General features: G+C 49.4%; 1 protein-coding gene across 2 annotated transcripts in view; it reads left to right on the forward strand.

Moving 5' to 3' along the window:
- Nucleotides 1-454: 454 nt before the first annotated feature.
- The window catches only part of Kcng3 (potassium voltage-gated channel modifier subfamily G member 3), a 48,387-nt gene continuing 35,418 nt past the window's right edge, over nucleotides 455-13,423 (forward strand). Inside the window, exon 1 of one of the 2 annotated variants that reach the window (XM_032908766.1) lies at nucleotides 455-1,471. In XM_032908766.1, the coding sequence (XP_032764657.1) occupies nucleotides 816-1,471 (656 nt within the window). In that variant the 5' untranslated portion in view covers nucleotides 455-815. The remainder of the gene's footprint in view (nucleotides 1,472-13,423) is intronic. The other variant, XM_032908767.1, reaches the window with a different exon arrangement.

Genomic DNA, 13,423 nt, shown 5'->3' on the forward strand with positions numbered 1-13,423 from the left:
CGCGGAGAGGAAGCGCAAAGTCGGCAGGCAAAGCCGCGACTGGGTTGCTTGCTTTGAGAAATCCTTTGGGGCGGCCTTAGAAGCCGACCAGGGTTCCCAACAGTCTCTGGCAAAGTCTTATCCAGACGCCGTCTGCTGCCTACTTCAAACCTCGCACCTAGGTCCTCACCTCTGCACCCCTCCTTCTCTCCTGTTTCGTCCCTTCGGGGACTGTTCAAAGGAGCCTGGGGGAGGTGTGCCCACCATCCCGATGGCTCCGGGGCTCCCCGCAGCTCGCATCACGCCCCGCGCACCCCTCCCGGCCACTGCGGGCGGGGGCGCACGGCGTCACGAGGCGGGGAGCCCGAGGTCCGGGGCGGGGCGCCGGGGAATCCCAGCCTGAGCGAGCCGGGAGGTGCGGGCGCGGGCGGGCAAGGAGGTGCGCGCGGAGGGAGAGGAGCGCGCGGAGCCGGCGGGCGAGGAGGAGGACGGCGAGGGAGGCCCCGCCCCCGCCTCCCGGAGCCCGCTCCTCGCCGCCGCCGAGCCCGCTCACTTTGCCTTTCGCCTCTGGACGGCGGCCGGGCTGCGTGCAGCGGGGACCCGGGAGACCTGCCCACGGCGCCTCGGCTAACGCTCGCCCTCCGGGAGACCGGCGCCACCTGGAGCTGCGGATAGCCACCCGGACTCCGAAGGGCGAACCCGGGAGCGAGGGGCGGCGGCGCTGACACCGCGGGGGACACGGGCGGCGCGGGGCGCGAGCCCCAGGGGAAGCGCGGGCCCCGGACGGCGCGGGCCACCCCGTGCGCGCGGCGGGCAGGCCCCCGGGGCGGCCAGCCATGACCTTCGGGCGCGGCGGGGCGGCCTCGGTGGTGCTGAACGTGGGCGGCGCCCGGTACTCGCTGTCCCGGGAGCTGCTCAAGGACTTCCCGCTGCGCCGTGTGAGCCGGCTGCACGGCTGCCGCTCGGAGCGCGACGTGCTCGAGGTGTGCGACGACTACGACCGGGAGCGCAACGAGTACTTCTTCGACCGGCACTCGGAGGCCTTCGGCTTCATCCTGCTGTACGTGCGCGGCCACGGGAAGCTGCGCTTCGCGCCGCGGATGTGCGAGCTCTCCTTCTACAACGAGATGATCTACTGGGGCCTGGAGGGCGCGCACCTGGAGTACTGCTGCCAGCGCCGCCTAGACGACCGCATGTCCGACACCCACACCTTCCACGCGGCAGACGAGCTGGGCCGCGAGCAGCCTCGTCCCACCGGGCCCGAGGCGGCTCCCTCCCGGCGCTGGCTGGAGCGCATGCGGCGGACCTTCGAGGAGCCCACGTCGTCGCTGGCCGCGCAGATCCTGGCCAGCGTGTCCGTGGTGTTCGTGATCGTGTCTATGGTGGTGCTGTGCGCCAGCACGCTGCCGGACTGGCGCGCGGCGGCCGCCGACAACCGCAGTCTGGATGACCGGAGCAGGTACTCCGCCAGCCCTGGGAGGGAGCCCTCCGGGTAGGACGCACAGCTTCTTTGCCCGTCCAGTCCGTCCAGTCCCGTCTCTCCGTACCGTCCGTCCGTCCGTCCGTCCGTCCAGTCTCCGTCCTGTCTGCCTGGCAGCTCAGCTAGGCTTTTTCTTGCCCCTGGAGGCCCCTGGCGCTCCAATCCAGGGATGTGAGGGATGTGTGGGTCCCAACCCCGCCCCTCTTTCCCAGGCATAGCCAGCGGGGTGTGCTTGGGTCTCACCTTTTATAGGAAAACCCCCAGGCGGTATAGTTTAGTTCTGACCAAATAGCAACCTGCTAATTAGATTTTCCAAACTTTTATTGCTAACATGCAATAATTTGCACGATAATTCAGTTTGAGCTAAGAGCTCTTTGAAATCTGTGCCAATGCTGGCGGTGTTTGAAAAGATGAAGTCTCATTTCGGTGAAATGTGGTCTGCTTCAGTGCCCACACATTTTGCACACCCTGCCCCTGGCGTAATGTGTGCTGGGATGGAGTTGCCGTGTTATAAAGAGGCTAATTTAGCGATAGACTCTGAATAATGGATGTCGGTGCCCTTTTTCTTCTCCTTTCCGACCAAGTGTGGACCTAGCAGATTCCTTTCCTCAGTGTGGTATTAAAGATTTAGGGTTTTATTCAGAGGGCCTTCAGTATGGGGAAGAAAACAAAAACATCTATTGCCCTGGGAGAGAAGAAAAAGCGAAACTTCCCCAAACCCAGAACAGGTTTGGGTCATTGAAGTGTCCCCACCCCCACTTTACTAGGGTGAAAAGAAAATACTTTAATCTCTCCTGAGATCCTGCTTACCTCTTAATGGTGATAACACTCTCCTGTTTTTAGAACGAGTGAGTTTATTTTGCATATTTGGTGGGAGGAATAAGCAGACTAAAGTTGGACTTACAGAGCAGACAGCCATTTTGGGCATAAAACCCCAACTGTATCTTCCCTTTTGCCATTTGTTTGATAACTCTTCTAAGAGTCCTCCCCCACTCATTTTCTGGCTTAATTTTTTTTTTCTCCATTCACTTTCAAGTCAAGGCTGTGCGCTGTAATCTCTTCCTGATGGGCCTGGGTATGCTAGGAACTGTGGCGTGTATAGATACAGCAGTGCCTGGCTTCCACAGAATATTCCTCTCTGTATAAGTCTTAGGTGTAACCACAGTGGACTGGTGGCACAGAATTCATTGCCAGCATGCCATCTTGGAGTGAAATCTCAGATCTATGCTTGGAAAAGAAGAGAATTCGGAAACATCTTGTTTTGTGTGTTGGGTTGGGTCTCCACAGATAGGAATTGCTTCCTTGGTGCTCCAGTCATACAATGGAATTGACTTCCCTATATAAATAAAGTGACCTTGATCATCTTTTTTTTTGAAAGTGTCATAGAAAAATGAGCTGCGAGTGACCGGCTTTGAAAGGACTCATCAGTAACTGTAGAATTCTAAGGTTAGTGATGGCCGGAGCTCATTAGCCAAGGCAACAGGAGAATTGACTGATAGATTTAGATTTCGAGAGAGTTGATCACAGGGAGTCAATCGAGTGGTAACTTTATGGAAGGAAGGAGGGGGTTTGGGGAGAAAAATGGTTCATGTTAAAGCGTTGGGATGAATACTAATTTTAGATAGAAGGAGAAGCTGGAGAAACCCAAAAGGGAGGGGACAGAGATAAAAGAGAGGCTGAGGAGGAAGTGAGGAAGACAGAGTAAGGCTCAGTGTGTGTATATGTATCTTAAGTATGTATATAATTATTCAAGTCAGACTGTTTCCTGGATACCCAGATATTTCAGGCATATGCACGTTTTTCTTGGCTTAATGGCCCAGTTTTAAGCTTCTTTCTATGAGTAGGTATACCAAAGCCCGTGTCTGTAATCCCAGATAAACCAGGGCAGGGCAGAATATTGAAGATGTCGTCGCATAGGAAGCCCCTTGCTGGCCTCCTTCCACAAGATCATGGCAGCTGGCATTTTATAGTTGCTCAGTGCCGGCCAGCCTGTGCCCACTAAAATGAGTCCACAGCCCTCTGATAGTTGAGAATTCCTTCCGTCCCCTTGGAGACCTGCCACTTACTTGGATCCCCAGCCCCAGAGCTCCCCATCGTGATTCACCTCAGCACAGTTTCCCGAGTGTCCGTCCAGTCACTGCTGCTGTTCCAAACACTGTAACTTTTTCTCATAAAGAAAAGTTGACGTAGGACTCGGCGACACAGTGGGTCCTCAGGAGTCGAATTATTCTGAGAAAGCCTGCAGGGTCACCGAGGATGGAACCAAGGCATCCTCGAAAGGCTGTGCCCTGTCCAACACTGGCAGGGGGCGTCACTTACATAAACTGGTTTATGCAACCCGCACAATCCTGTGTCTTGCTGAAGAGCAAAATAGGAGAGTCTTCTGGATAAAGGAACAGCGTAGGCAAAGGCATGAAACTTGTATGTTATGTTTAGGGACTGAGAACCGGTGGTAGAGTGAGTGGTGGCTGGAAAGCATATTTTAGTGATATGAATAACTGTTCTGCGGCAGTGCCTACCGATTGGCCGGTTTGTATCACTTGTACTGAGACGCTTATCCCTAGAAAGGAGAGAGTGTGTTAAGCGTGTACCACGATGGCAGAGGGAGGAGATGGGGCACAGGAAAGATGACCCAGCATGGAGGCTCACACCTGCCATTCTACCAACTCAGGCTCAACGCCCAAGGGTCAAGAGAGCCTGTCCCAAGCTATGTCACAGTGAGACCCTGTACCCTACCCCCATGCCCCCCAAAAATCGGGGCTGGAGATGTTAGCCCAGTACTAAAAGTACTCGGGCAAAAGTCCTTAGGTTTGATTCCCAACCTTGCAGATGTGAGCGTTGGAGGTCTTCGGCAGGGTCTGGGAGCTTGTATTGCTCTGTGCTTGTGAACACAGATACTCAACAACTCTGGTCCATACTAGGGAGAACTGAAATTCCTTCAGAGCAACTTAAAGACAAACAGAAATATAGACAGACAGACAGGCAGACACTCACACACACATGCCTGGAATCTCAGCAAGTGGGAGATAAAGTTAAGTAGGAGGATGAGTAAACCAAGGTTATCCTTGGTTACCCATCGAATCTCAAGCCACCGTGGGCCATGACACTCTGTCTCAACCCCATCCCCACCCCCACCCTTCTCACCCCCATCCCCACCAGAGAAAGGGAGAGCTTGTTTCGAGCTGGCGTGGTACTACACACCTGTAATCTCAGGACTGGGGAGGCCGAGGCAGGAAATTTGTCAGTTTGAGGCTGGGTGGTGGTGGCTTAAGCCTTTAATCCCAGAGTCCTGGAGGTAAAGCCGGGCCTTACCTACCAAGTGAGTTCCGGGACAGCCAGGGGTATACAAAGGAGGAAAAAAAAAAAAAAAGACTGACTCAAGAACAAAACTGGCGGTGTGGGGGATTAAGAATGAGTTCGCCTGCCTTCGAGGGCTTTTCATCAAGGCCTCAGTGTGGTTATGAGGAAACGCCATGGAGGAAGGCTACGACAATAGCATATAAATAGCACGAATCTGCAATCCCTCAGGTTTGGGAGGAGATATCTCATTCACTAGGGCAGCCGGAAAAGGCTGAGAACTGAGCCTGAGCTGAGCATGAATGATCCAGTTCATTAGGTTAGGAATGCACAGTGAGGGGCACGGAGGTGGATTAGGAACAAGAGAGGGGTGTGTGTGTGGAGAGCCTGCAGGTGGGGCTGAGTATTCTCAGCTCCTGCAAATCCACCTGGTTAGACACTACTCTGTGTGTGTGTGTGTGTGTGTGCATTGCCTGTGTGGGGGTGTATGTATATTCATATGTAAGAGTGTTGCATGTGTGTTTGTGTGCATGCAGAGACCCAAACTTGAGGTCAGGTACCTTCTTAAGTCACTCTCTACCTTTTGTGTATGTGTGGAGTGCAGCATGACTTTTATCGATGATGTTCAAAAGAGTAGGGAGGGCTCCCCAGGCCCCTCCTGTTATTATGGGGGTCTGGGATGGAAATTGTGAGGGAGATGCTCAATGTTGGGGGCCAAGTTGGATCAGGGACTACTCAGTAACCGACGGCCTCTCTCTCTTGCTCTCAGTATCCTTGCTGGGCTGGGGTGGGTGGTCCAGGGTTTCTTACTCCTTGGAGGTCATGTAGGCCATGAGGTCCACCACCCTGTTGCTGTAGCTGTATTCATTGCCATATCAGGAAGTGAGCTATAAAGTTGTCATTGAGAGCAATGCCAGCCCCAGCATCAAAGGTGGAAGAGTGGGAGTTGCTGTTGAAGTCGCAGGAGACAACCTGGTCCTCGGTGTAGCCTAGGATGCCCTTTTTTTTTTTTTGGGGGGGGTTCTTTTTTTCAGAGCTGGGGACCGAACCCAGGGCCTTGCGCTTCCTAGGTAAGCGCTCTACCACTGAGCTAAATCCCCAACCCCCCCAGGATGCCCTTTAGTGGGCCCTCGGAGGCCTGTTTCGCCACCTTCTTGATGTCATCATACTTGGCAGGTTTCTCCAGGCAGCATGTCAGATCTACAACGGATACACTGGGGGTAGGAACCCGGAAGGCCATGCCAGTGAGCTTCCTGTTCCGCTCTGGGATGACCTTGCCCATAGCCTTGGCAGCACCAGTGGATGCAGGGACGATGTTCTGGGCTACCCCATGGCCATCACACCACAGCTTTCCAGAGGGGCCATCCACAGTCTTCTGAGTGGCAATGATGGCATGGACCGTGGTCATGAGCCCTTCCATGATGCCCAAGTTGTCGTGAATGACCCTGGCCAGCAGGGCTAAGCAGTTGGTGGTGCAGGATGCATTGCTGACGATCTTGAGTGAGTTGTCATATTTTTCATGGTTCACACCCATCACAAACATGGGGGCATCGGCCAAAGGGGCAGAGATCATGACCCTTTTGGCCCCACCCTTCAAGTGAGCCCCAGCCTTCTCCATGGTGGTGAAGATGCCAGTAGACTCCATGACATCCCAAGCACCAGCATCACCCCATTTGATGTTAGTGGGATCTCATTCCTGGAAGATGGTGATGGGCTTCTCATTGATGACAAGCTTCTCATTCTCATCCTTGACTGTGCCATTGAATTTGCCATGGGTAGAACAATACTGGAACATGTGAACCATGTAGATGAGGTCAATGAAGGGGTGGTTGATGGCAACAGTTTCCATTTTGCCAGATGCAGAGCAGAAGGCAGATGCCCAGTACAGCCAAATCTATTCATATCCGCCTTCACCATTGTGTCTACAGGACGAGGCTGGCACTGCATGAGAAGATGGGGCTGTCTCTGGAACAAGGAGGAGCAGAGAGCCCACTCTCTATCTTTTTATCTGAGAATTTGAAACAGGGTCTCCCACTGAATCTCCTGGGTGTGAGAGCCTGTAAGCTTCAGGGACTTCCCTCTCCCATGTTGTATTACAGACCTGTGCTGCCATGTTCTGCTTTTTTTTTTTTTTTAAAGATTGTATTTATTTACTTCATGTAAGTGAGTACACTGTTGCTCTCTTCAGACACACCAGAAGAGGGGATCAGATCCCCATTACAGATGGTTGTGAGCCACCAGGTGGTTGCTGGGAATTGAACTCAGGACCTATGGAAGAGCAGTCAGTGCTCTTAACCGCTGAGCCATCTCTCCAGCCCCCCCATGTTCTGCTTTTATGTGGATGCTAGGGATCTGAACTCAGGTTCTCAGGGCTTTATGTCAAGTACCTTACTAAGAGCCATCCCTCCAGCTTGACATATGTCTTTTTTTTTTTTTTTTATAGCTTTGTTATAGCTGTTTGGGTAACAATGTAGATTAATTCTTTATGAATTGAAATACTTTGTTCCCCAGTTTAAAACCTCCATTAAGAGACGATCACAACTGCCTGGTGTTCTAACAGAATGCTGCCCAGTGTTCTAGCATATTTTGGTGTTTATTGAGAAAAAAAATATGATAGTTAAGAAATTATGAGGCTGGGGCATGGACCAACCTGGGCTACATAGAAAGAAATTCCAAGCATTCATCACCTAATAAGTTTCTGTGACTGTGGTAGGCTTTGTGGGTACACAAGTTCATAAGATGGAGTTCCTACTCTTTTCGGAGCTTTTAATTTGATAATAGTGGAGTGGAGAGACAGAACTCACCGTAAACAAACAAATACTTAAGAGTTTTCTATTGTAAAAGGAGTCCTTGAGAGCCAGCTGAAGGGACCTGCAGGGAAGTGCGTCCAGGCAGGAAGAACAGTAGATGTGAAAGCTTTGAGAGGGAATGGGCCCAGCTTCCCTGTAGAGTAGAAGGACCACCATGGGGTAGGCTGGCATTTATTCCAAAGACATCTATGGAAGAAGTTGACAGAGAACAGAGGACCTTTGGTGTAGCAGGAGCATGCACTTCCTTTCAGCATGACACGAACTTGGGAAGTTTGTTTATTTTTATGTACATTGGTGTTCTGCCCTAATGTATGTCTGTTTGAGGGCGTCAGATCTCCTGGAACTGGAGTTACCGTCAGTTGTGAGCTGCTATGTAGTTGCTGGGAATTGAACCTGGGTCCTTTGGAAGAGCAGCCAGTGCTTTTAACTGCTGAACCATCTCTTCAGCCCCAGAAAAGTGGATTTTGGGTGTTTTGTTTGTTTATTTAATATATGTTTTACCTTCGTAGATGTCTGTACCACACACATGCCTGCTGTTTGTGGAAGTCAAAAGAAAACATGGATCCCCTAGAAGTGAAGCTATGGATAGGTTTTGAGCTACTAGGTAGGTGCTGGGAATGGAGCCTGGGTCTTCTTTAAGAACAAGTGCTTGAGATATATGTGTGTTTATGTGCATATATGCACATGTATATGCATATACATGTGAATGTATATATATATACGTGCATGTACATATATATGCATATATGTGTATTATATACACACACACACATATATATATATATATATATATATATAAAATACACACACACACACGTACCCCACATACACACATATTATATGTGAAGACCATGCCAGGAAAAGGGTGGGCCTTCGGCATAGGGGTGTGGTTGTAGAGAAGGTAAGAGATTGGTTCAGCCAGTGATGGAGTTTAGGATATCTCCTATAACAGGTGCAGTACCCTTCCATCATTGGTAAAATACTGGAGAGGAACAACTTGAAGGATTGGTTTGTTTTGATTTATGGTTTCTAGGATTCAATCCAAGGCCATTCGGTCCTATTGCCTTGGGCCTGTACCAATGTAGCCCATCATGACTGGAACACAAGGCATGGGTCACTGCTAGCCTCATGTCCAGGAGGCAAAGGGAATAGGTTGAGTCCAGGTTTCCAATATCCCATTCAAGGGTACTACCCCAGTGGCCTAATTGCTTTTTCATAGGCCCTGCCTCCCAATGGCTACCCAGAGTATTCTAGGCTATGGGAACCAGTCCTGTAGTCCCTGGCCTTGGGGATCTTCATTATGTAGGGTGCACTGGGCTAGGAAGGTGTGATGTATTACTGAGGTCCTTGGCCTGTAGGCACTGGGGTGCTTCTGACTTGACTACTTTAGCCTACTCTTGAGTACTGAATAGAGCCCTCTTCTATGGGGTCTGCTTCCTGTTTGATGATATTGTGAGGAGGACCCCTCAGGGTTGGTGAGAAAGAAATCAGAGAGTGTTTCCCATACCGTATGACTGAAGCCATCTCGTCCAGAGGACTGTGATGTCACGTTGGTAAAGATCTGCCATGAACGCACTCACAGGCTCCTAGACTAACACGTGTATTGTCAATCTTTGGGTGGGCGTGTGGATTGATGAGATAAGCAGATTCTTCCCACTGGGGAGTACCCTTGAATGGGATATTGGGACCCTGGCCTTTGCTTCCTGGACATGAGGACATGTGTTCCAGCCATGATGGACTGCACCGCTACAGGTCCAAAGCGACAGGACCAAAAGGCTTGATTGAATCCTAGAAGGCAGTGTTGCCTCCTGCCCAGAGTCTCCTGACTGCCAAAGAGATTTGGGTTCTTTTTGCAGCTTTAGCAGGCAGACAGATTACTAAGCGTCCATCTGGTGTGGGGGCGCTTGGACGGCTGAACCAGGAAACCTGCAAATTTGAGACCACCCTGAACTATGTGGTGAGACCCTGTATCAAAAAAAGGGACTGGAGAGACGGCTCACTGGTTAAGAACACTTGCTACTCTTGAAGAGGACCTGGAGTCTGTTTCCAGCACCCACGGAGGCTCACAAACATCTACAATGCCACTTCCGGGGGATTTGCTGCCCCCCTTTGGCTTCTGATGGTACTGCATGTATGTGGAACACCAGCGATACATGGAGGCAAAACACTCATACACACAAAATAAAAGTAAATCAATCCGTTTTAAGAAATAAAAAATAGTACTAGACATTGTTGTCTAGTTTAGGAAAACGTGCCCTCTGATAGCTGCTCGTGACGGGTCGGCTGCTGTCGGGATAGAGCTGTGTCTTGGTCCTTTACCTGTGGACTTGCCTACTCTCCGTTGGTCTCAGAAGTGTCCTGAGATTTTAATCAGACATTCACAGCCTTACGATAATTCTGATCTGTTCTTTAGCAGTTCTTTGTTACGTGTGGGGATTTGAATCTTTAACCTGCATTACTTTGTTGCGGTGATAAGAGTTCGAGGAGAATGTAAAATGTTTAACTTTCCTTGTTGTGTTATTTTAAGCAGGCGTTAAGGAAATTTAAATAATCAAAAAACGGAGCAGCAGGGTGATGGAAATTTAAAAATCAATTGTGTTATTTCCATTGCCTTTGTGTTCAATATTACATAAACCCAATAGGCTTTGCAGCGTGTTAGAAATAAGAGCAGTATTTGAAATTGCAGACGGAAGGGCTACTGGCTTTCGCTTGGCAGATAAGGTGGCTATTTGTAGAAGTCGGTTAATTAATAGATCTCTGATAAGATTGGACGGGAGCTGGGACCTCAGTTAAACCCTGGTCTTTCATACTGGACTTCGAAGTGTGGGTGGGTCGTATGCCTGCTGCCAGGTTTACAGTTCTGTGGAGAATCTGTTTTGTCATCACCTTCTTCTCTAATAAAGTGCTCTTTTACTCATCTTGGGGAAGAAGTCATTTTAAATACTCCCTTTATTCATGTATTTTTAATGAGAACTGCACCCATTGGGGAACGTAGAATGACAAGCTGTATCATACCCCGCTCTCCTTGGACCCCATGCAGTTTCTGGGCTCTCTTCCTGGCCTCGGGTTTGCTGTGTAGCTGAGGATGACTTTGAACTCTTGATCCTCCTGCTCCGCCGTCAGTATCTGAGTGTTCAGGAATGTTCCATGTACTATAAACACAGACATGCACACATACGTGTGCACACATGCACGGATAGAATTGTGTATTATATACATGTTAAACGTATGTGTAACTGGATTTGCTCTTTAATCTTGCTGAATAGTTTACCTTCATAAATATTTCAGACTAATTGTGTGTGTGCCTGCGCGTCTCTGGGTGCCTGGGCGTGTGTTTCTGGGTGTGGGTATGGGCACATCTGCAGAGGCCAGAAGCATCAGGTCCTCTGGAGCTGGAGTTACAGGTGGTTGTGAACTGCCTGGTGTTGGTGCAAGGAATCATACGTGGATCCTTTGCACCAGCAGTGCACACTCTTAATTGCTGAGCCCCTAAGAATTTCTTTCTCTTTTTTTTAAAGATTTATTTATTTATTATATATGAGTACACTGTAGCTGTCTTCAGACATGCCAGAAGAGGGAATTGGATCTCATTACAGATGGTTGTGAGCCACCATGTGGTTGCTGGGATTTGAACTCAGGACCTCTGGAAGAGCAGTCAGTGCTCTTAACCACTGAGCCATCTCTCCAGCCCTGTTTCTTTCTCTTAATGATGCATCTTGAAACTCTTTCCACACCAGTTCATTTTTTCCTTTCTTTCTTAACAGGATCTGGCTGTAGATAGAGCCCACGTTGGCCCTGAAATTCTGATCTTCTCTCCTCTTCCTCCCTAGTATGGGGTTATAGGCATTCGACACCATGCCTGGTTCTCTCGTTCTTCTAATGGTTGTACAGTATTCCAGTGCATAAGGAAGCCAGGATCCACTTAGAGAGCACGGAGACTGTCTCATCCAGACCGTTTCAGTCATACAGTGTGGAAAATGGACTCTAACTCTCCTCTCACCAACCACTGCCTGGGCTTCTCTCTGCTGCACACTTCTCATAAAACCCTAACACGGGAGGCAGATCTCATAGAAGAGAATTGTGTTCTCTGTTCAATACAAGTAGCTGTACCAGAGGGACACTAATACCTATGGGCCTGAGAACAATTTCACTAATAGGAAGTAATAGCTGTAATATCGTGTGTGTGTGTGTGTGTGTGTACACCAAATCCTTAAGTAGATTTTAAAATTTCTTGACTTTAATTTTTTTTGTTACACTATGTCTTAATATTTATCTGTCCTCTCTCTCTCTCTCTCTCTCTCTCTCTCTCTCTCTCACACACACACACACACACACACACACACACACACGAATGACCGAATGATCGTTTTCTACTGTGGAGAAAGTAGCGACCCATACTATTTTAATCATATGGTTTGGTTAGGAGTTTACAGACGTATAAGTCGTGCCAGAATGGTCTGTGTGCTTCACCACACCCAGCTCACTGGTTGGACTTTTTACATAGCAAAAGAAAAAGAACTAGGTCTGTTGGTGTATAAACTTGTAAGTCTCAGGCAGGAGCATTGCATCAAATCAAAAGCCGTAAACAATTTTAAAAATGAACCAAAGCAAGACCGATGTGCCTCGTGACTTAATGCTGTACGGCATTCAGATTTCAGTATCTGTGTTAGGTTTTATTGAAAAGCAGCTACAACGATTCTTTTATATGGTGTCTGACAGGATCGAGCAGCCGTCATGTCATATGGCCTTTAGCACAGCATGGTGCACGCATGCCTCTAGTCCCAGCGCTTGGGAGACAGAGGCAAGAGGACCAGGAGTTCAAGTTTGAGGCCAAGCTGAGCTACATGAAAAACATTAGAAACAACCCCCTGAAAGAGGCAGTTCATACCTCAAAGCCTGGCTGGATAGAGAGGAGGACACTTGCCGGCCCCTGACCTTCTGAATAAACTCAGATCTGGGTTCACATGTTTTGGTGGTTCAGGGGGCCTAATCCTAGGAGCTTGCCCATGCTCGGTTCTACCTTTTTTTTTGGGGGGGGGTTCTTTTTTTCGGAGCTGGGGACCGAACCCAGGGCCTTGCGCTTCCTAGGCAAGCGCTCTACCACTGAGCTAAATCCCCAACCCCTCGGTTCTACCTTTGAGTTGTATCCCTAAATATTTTTTGGACATTTATTTTGACCCAGAGTTTTACTAGGTTGCCTCAGCTGGTCTTGAACTCACTCTGTAGCCCACTCGGGACTTGAACTTGTGGTCATCCAGCCTCAGCTGGGGTCACACTCTTACCCAGGCCTGAGCCAAGCTTGATCTATTCCTCTGTGTTCCGTGGAGTCCTCAGGCTCAGCGGTTCTCTAGGCCCAAGTTTTCTACTTTGTAGAAATTAGCATAGCAGTTGCACTAGTAATAGTAGGGTAGGTATTAATATACACAAACCCATGCCCTGTGGTGTTTTCTGAAACAGGGTCTTGCTATTTACCCAAGCTGGCCTCAAACTCATGATTTTCCTGCCTTGGCCTCCTCAGTGCTGAGAATCTAGGAGGGAATCACCACAGTACGTTCCACTTCCTATTTCTTAAACATACTTAATATTCATATAAAATCATAAGCATTTTTTATTTGTCTGTGTATGTGTGTGTACCCATGTGTGTGTATGCATGTGTGTGTGTGTACCCGTGTGTGTGTGTACGCATGTGTGTACATGTGTGTGTGTGTATGCATGTGTGTGTGTGTGTACTACAGCATGCATGTAGAAATCACAGGCCAATTGAGGGAGTCAGCTGTCTCCTTCCACTGTGTGGATCTCAGGGATCAAGCTCAGACATTCAGATCTTAGCATCAAATGCTTTTTCCCTTTGAGGCAG

This window comes from Rattus rattus, chromosome 7 (genome assembly GCF_011064425.1).
Source record: "Rattus rattus isolate New Zealand chromosome 7, Rrattus_CSIRO_v1, whole genome shotgun sequence".
NCBI lineage: Eukaryota > Metazoa > Chordata > Mammalia > Rodentia > Muridae > Rattus > Rattus rattus.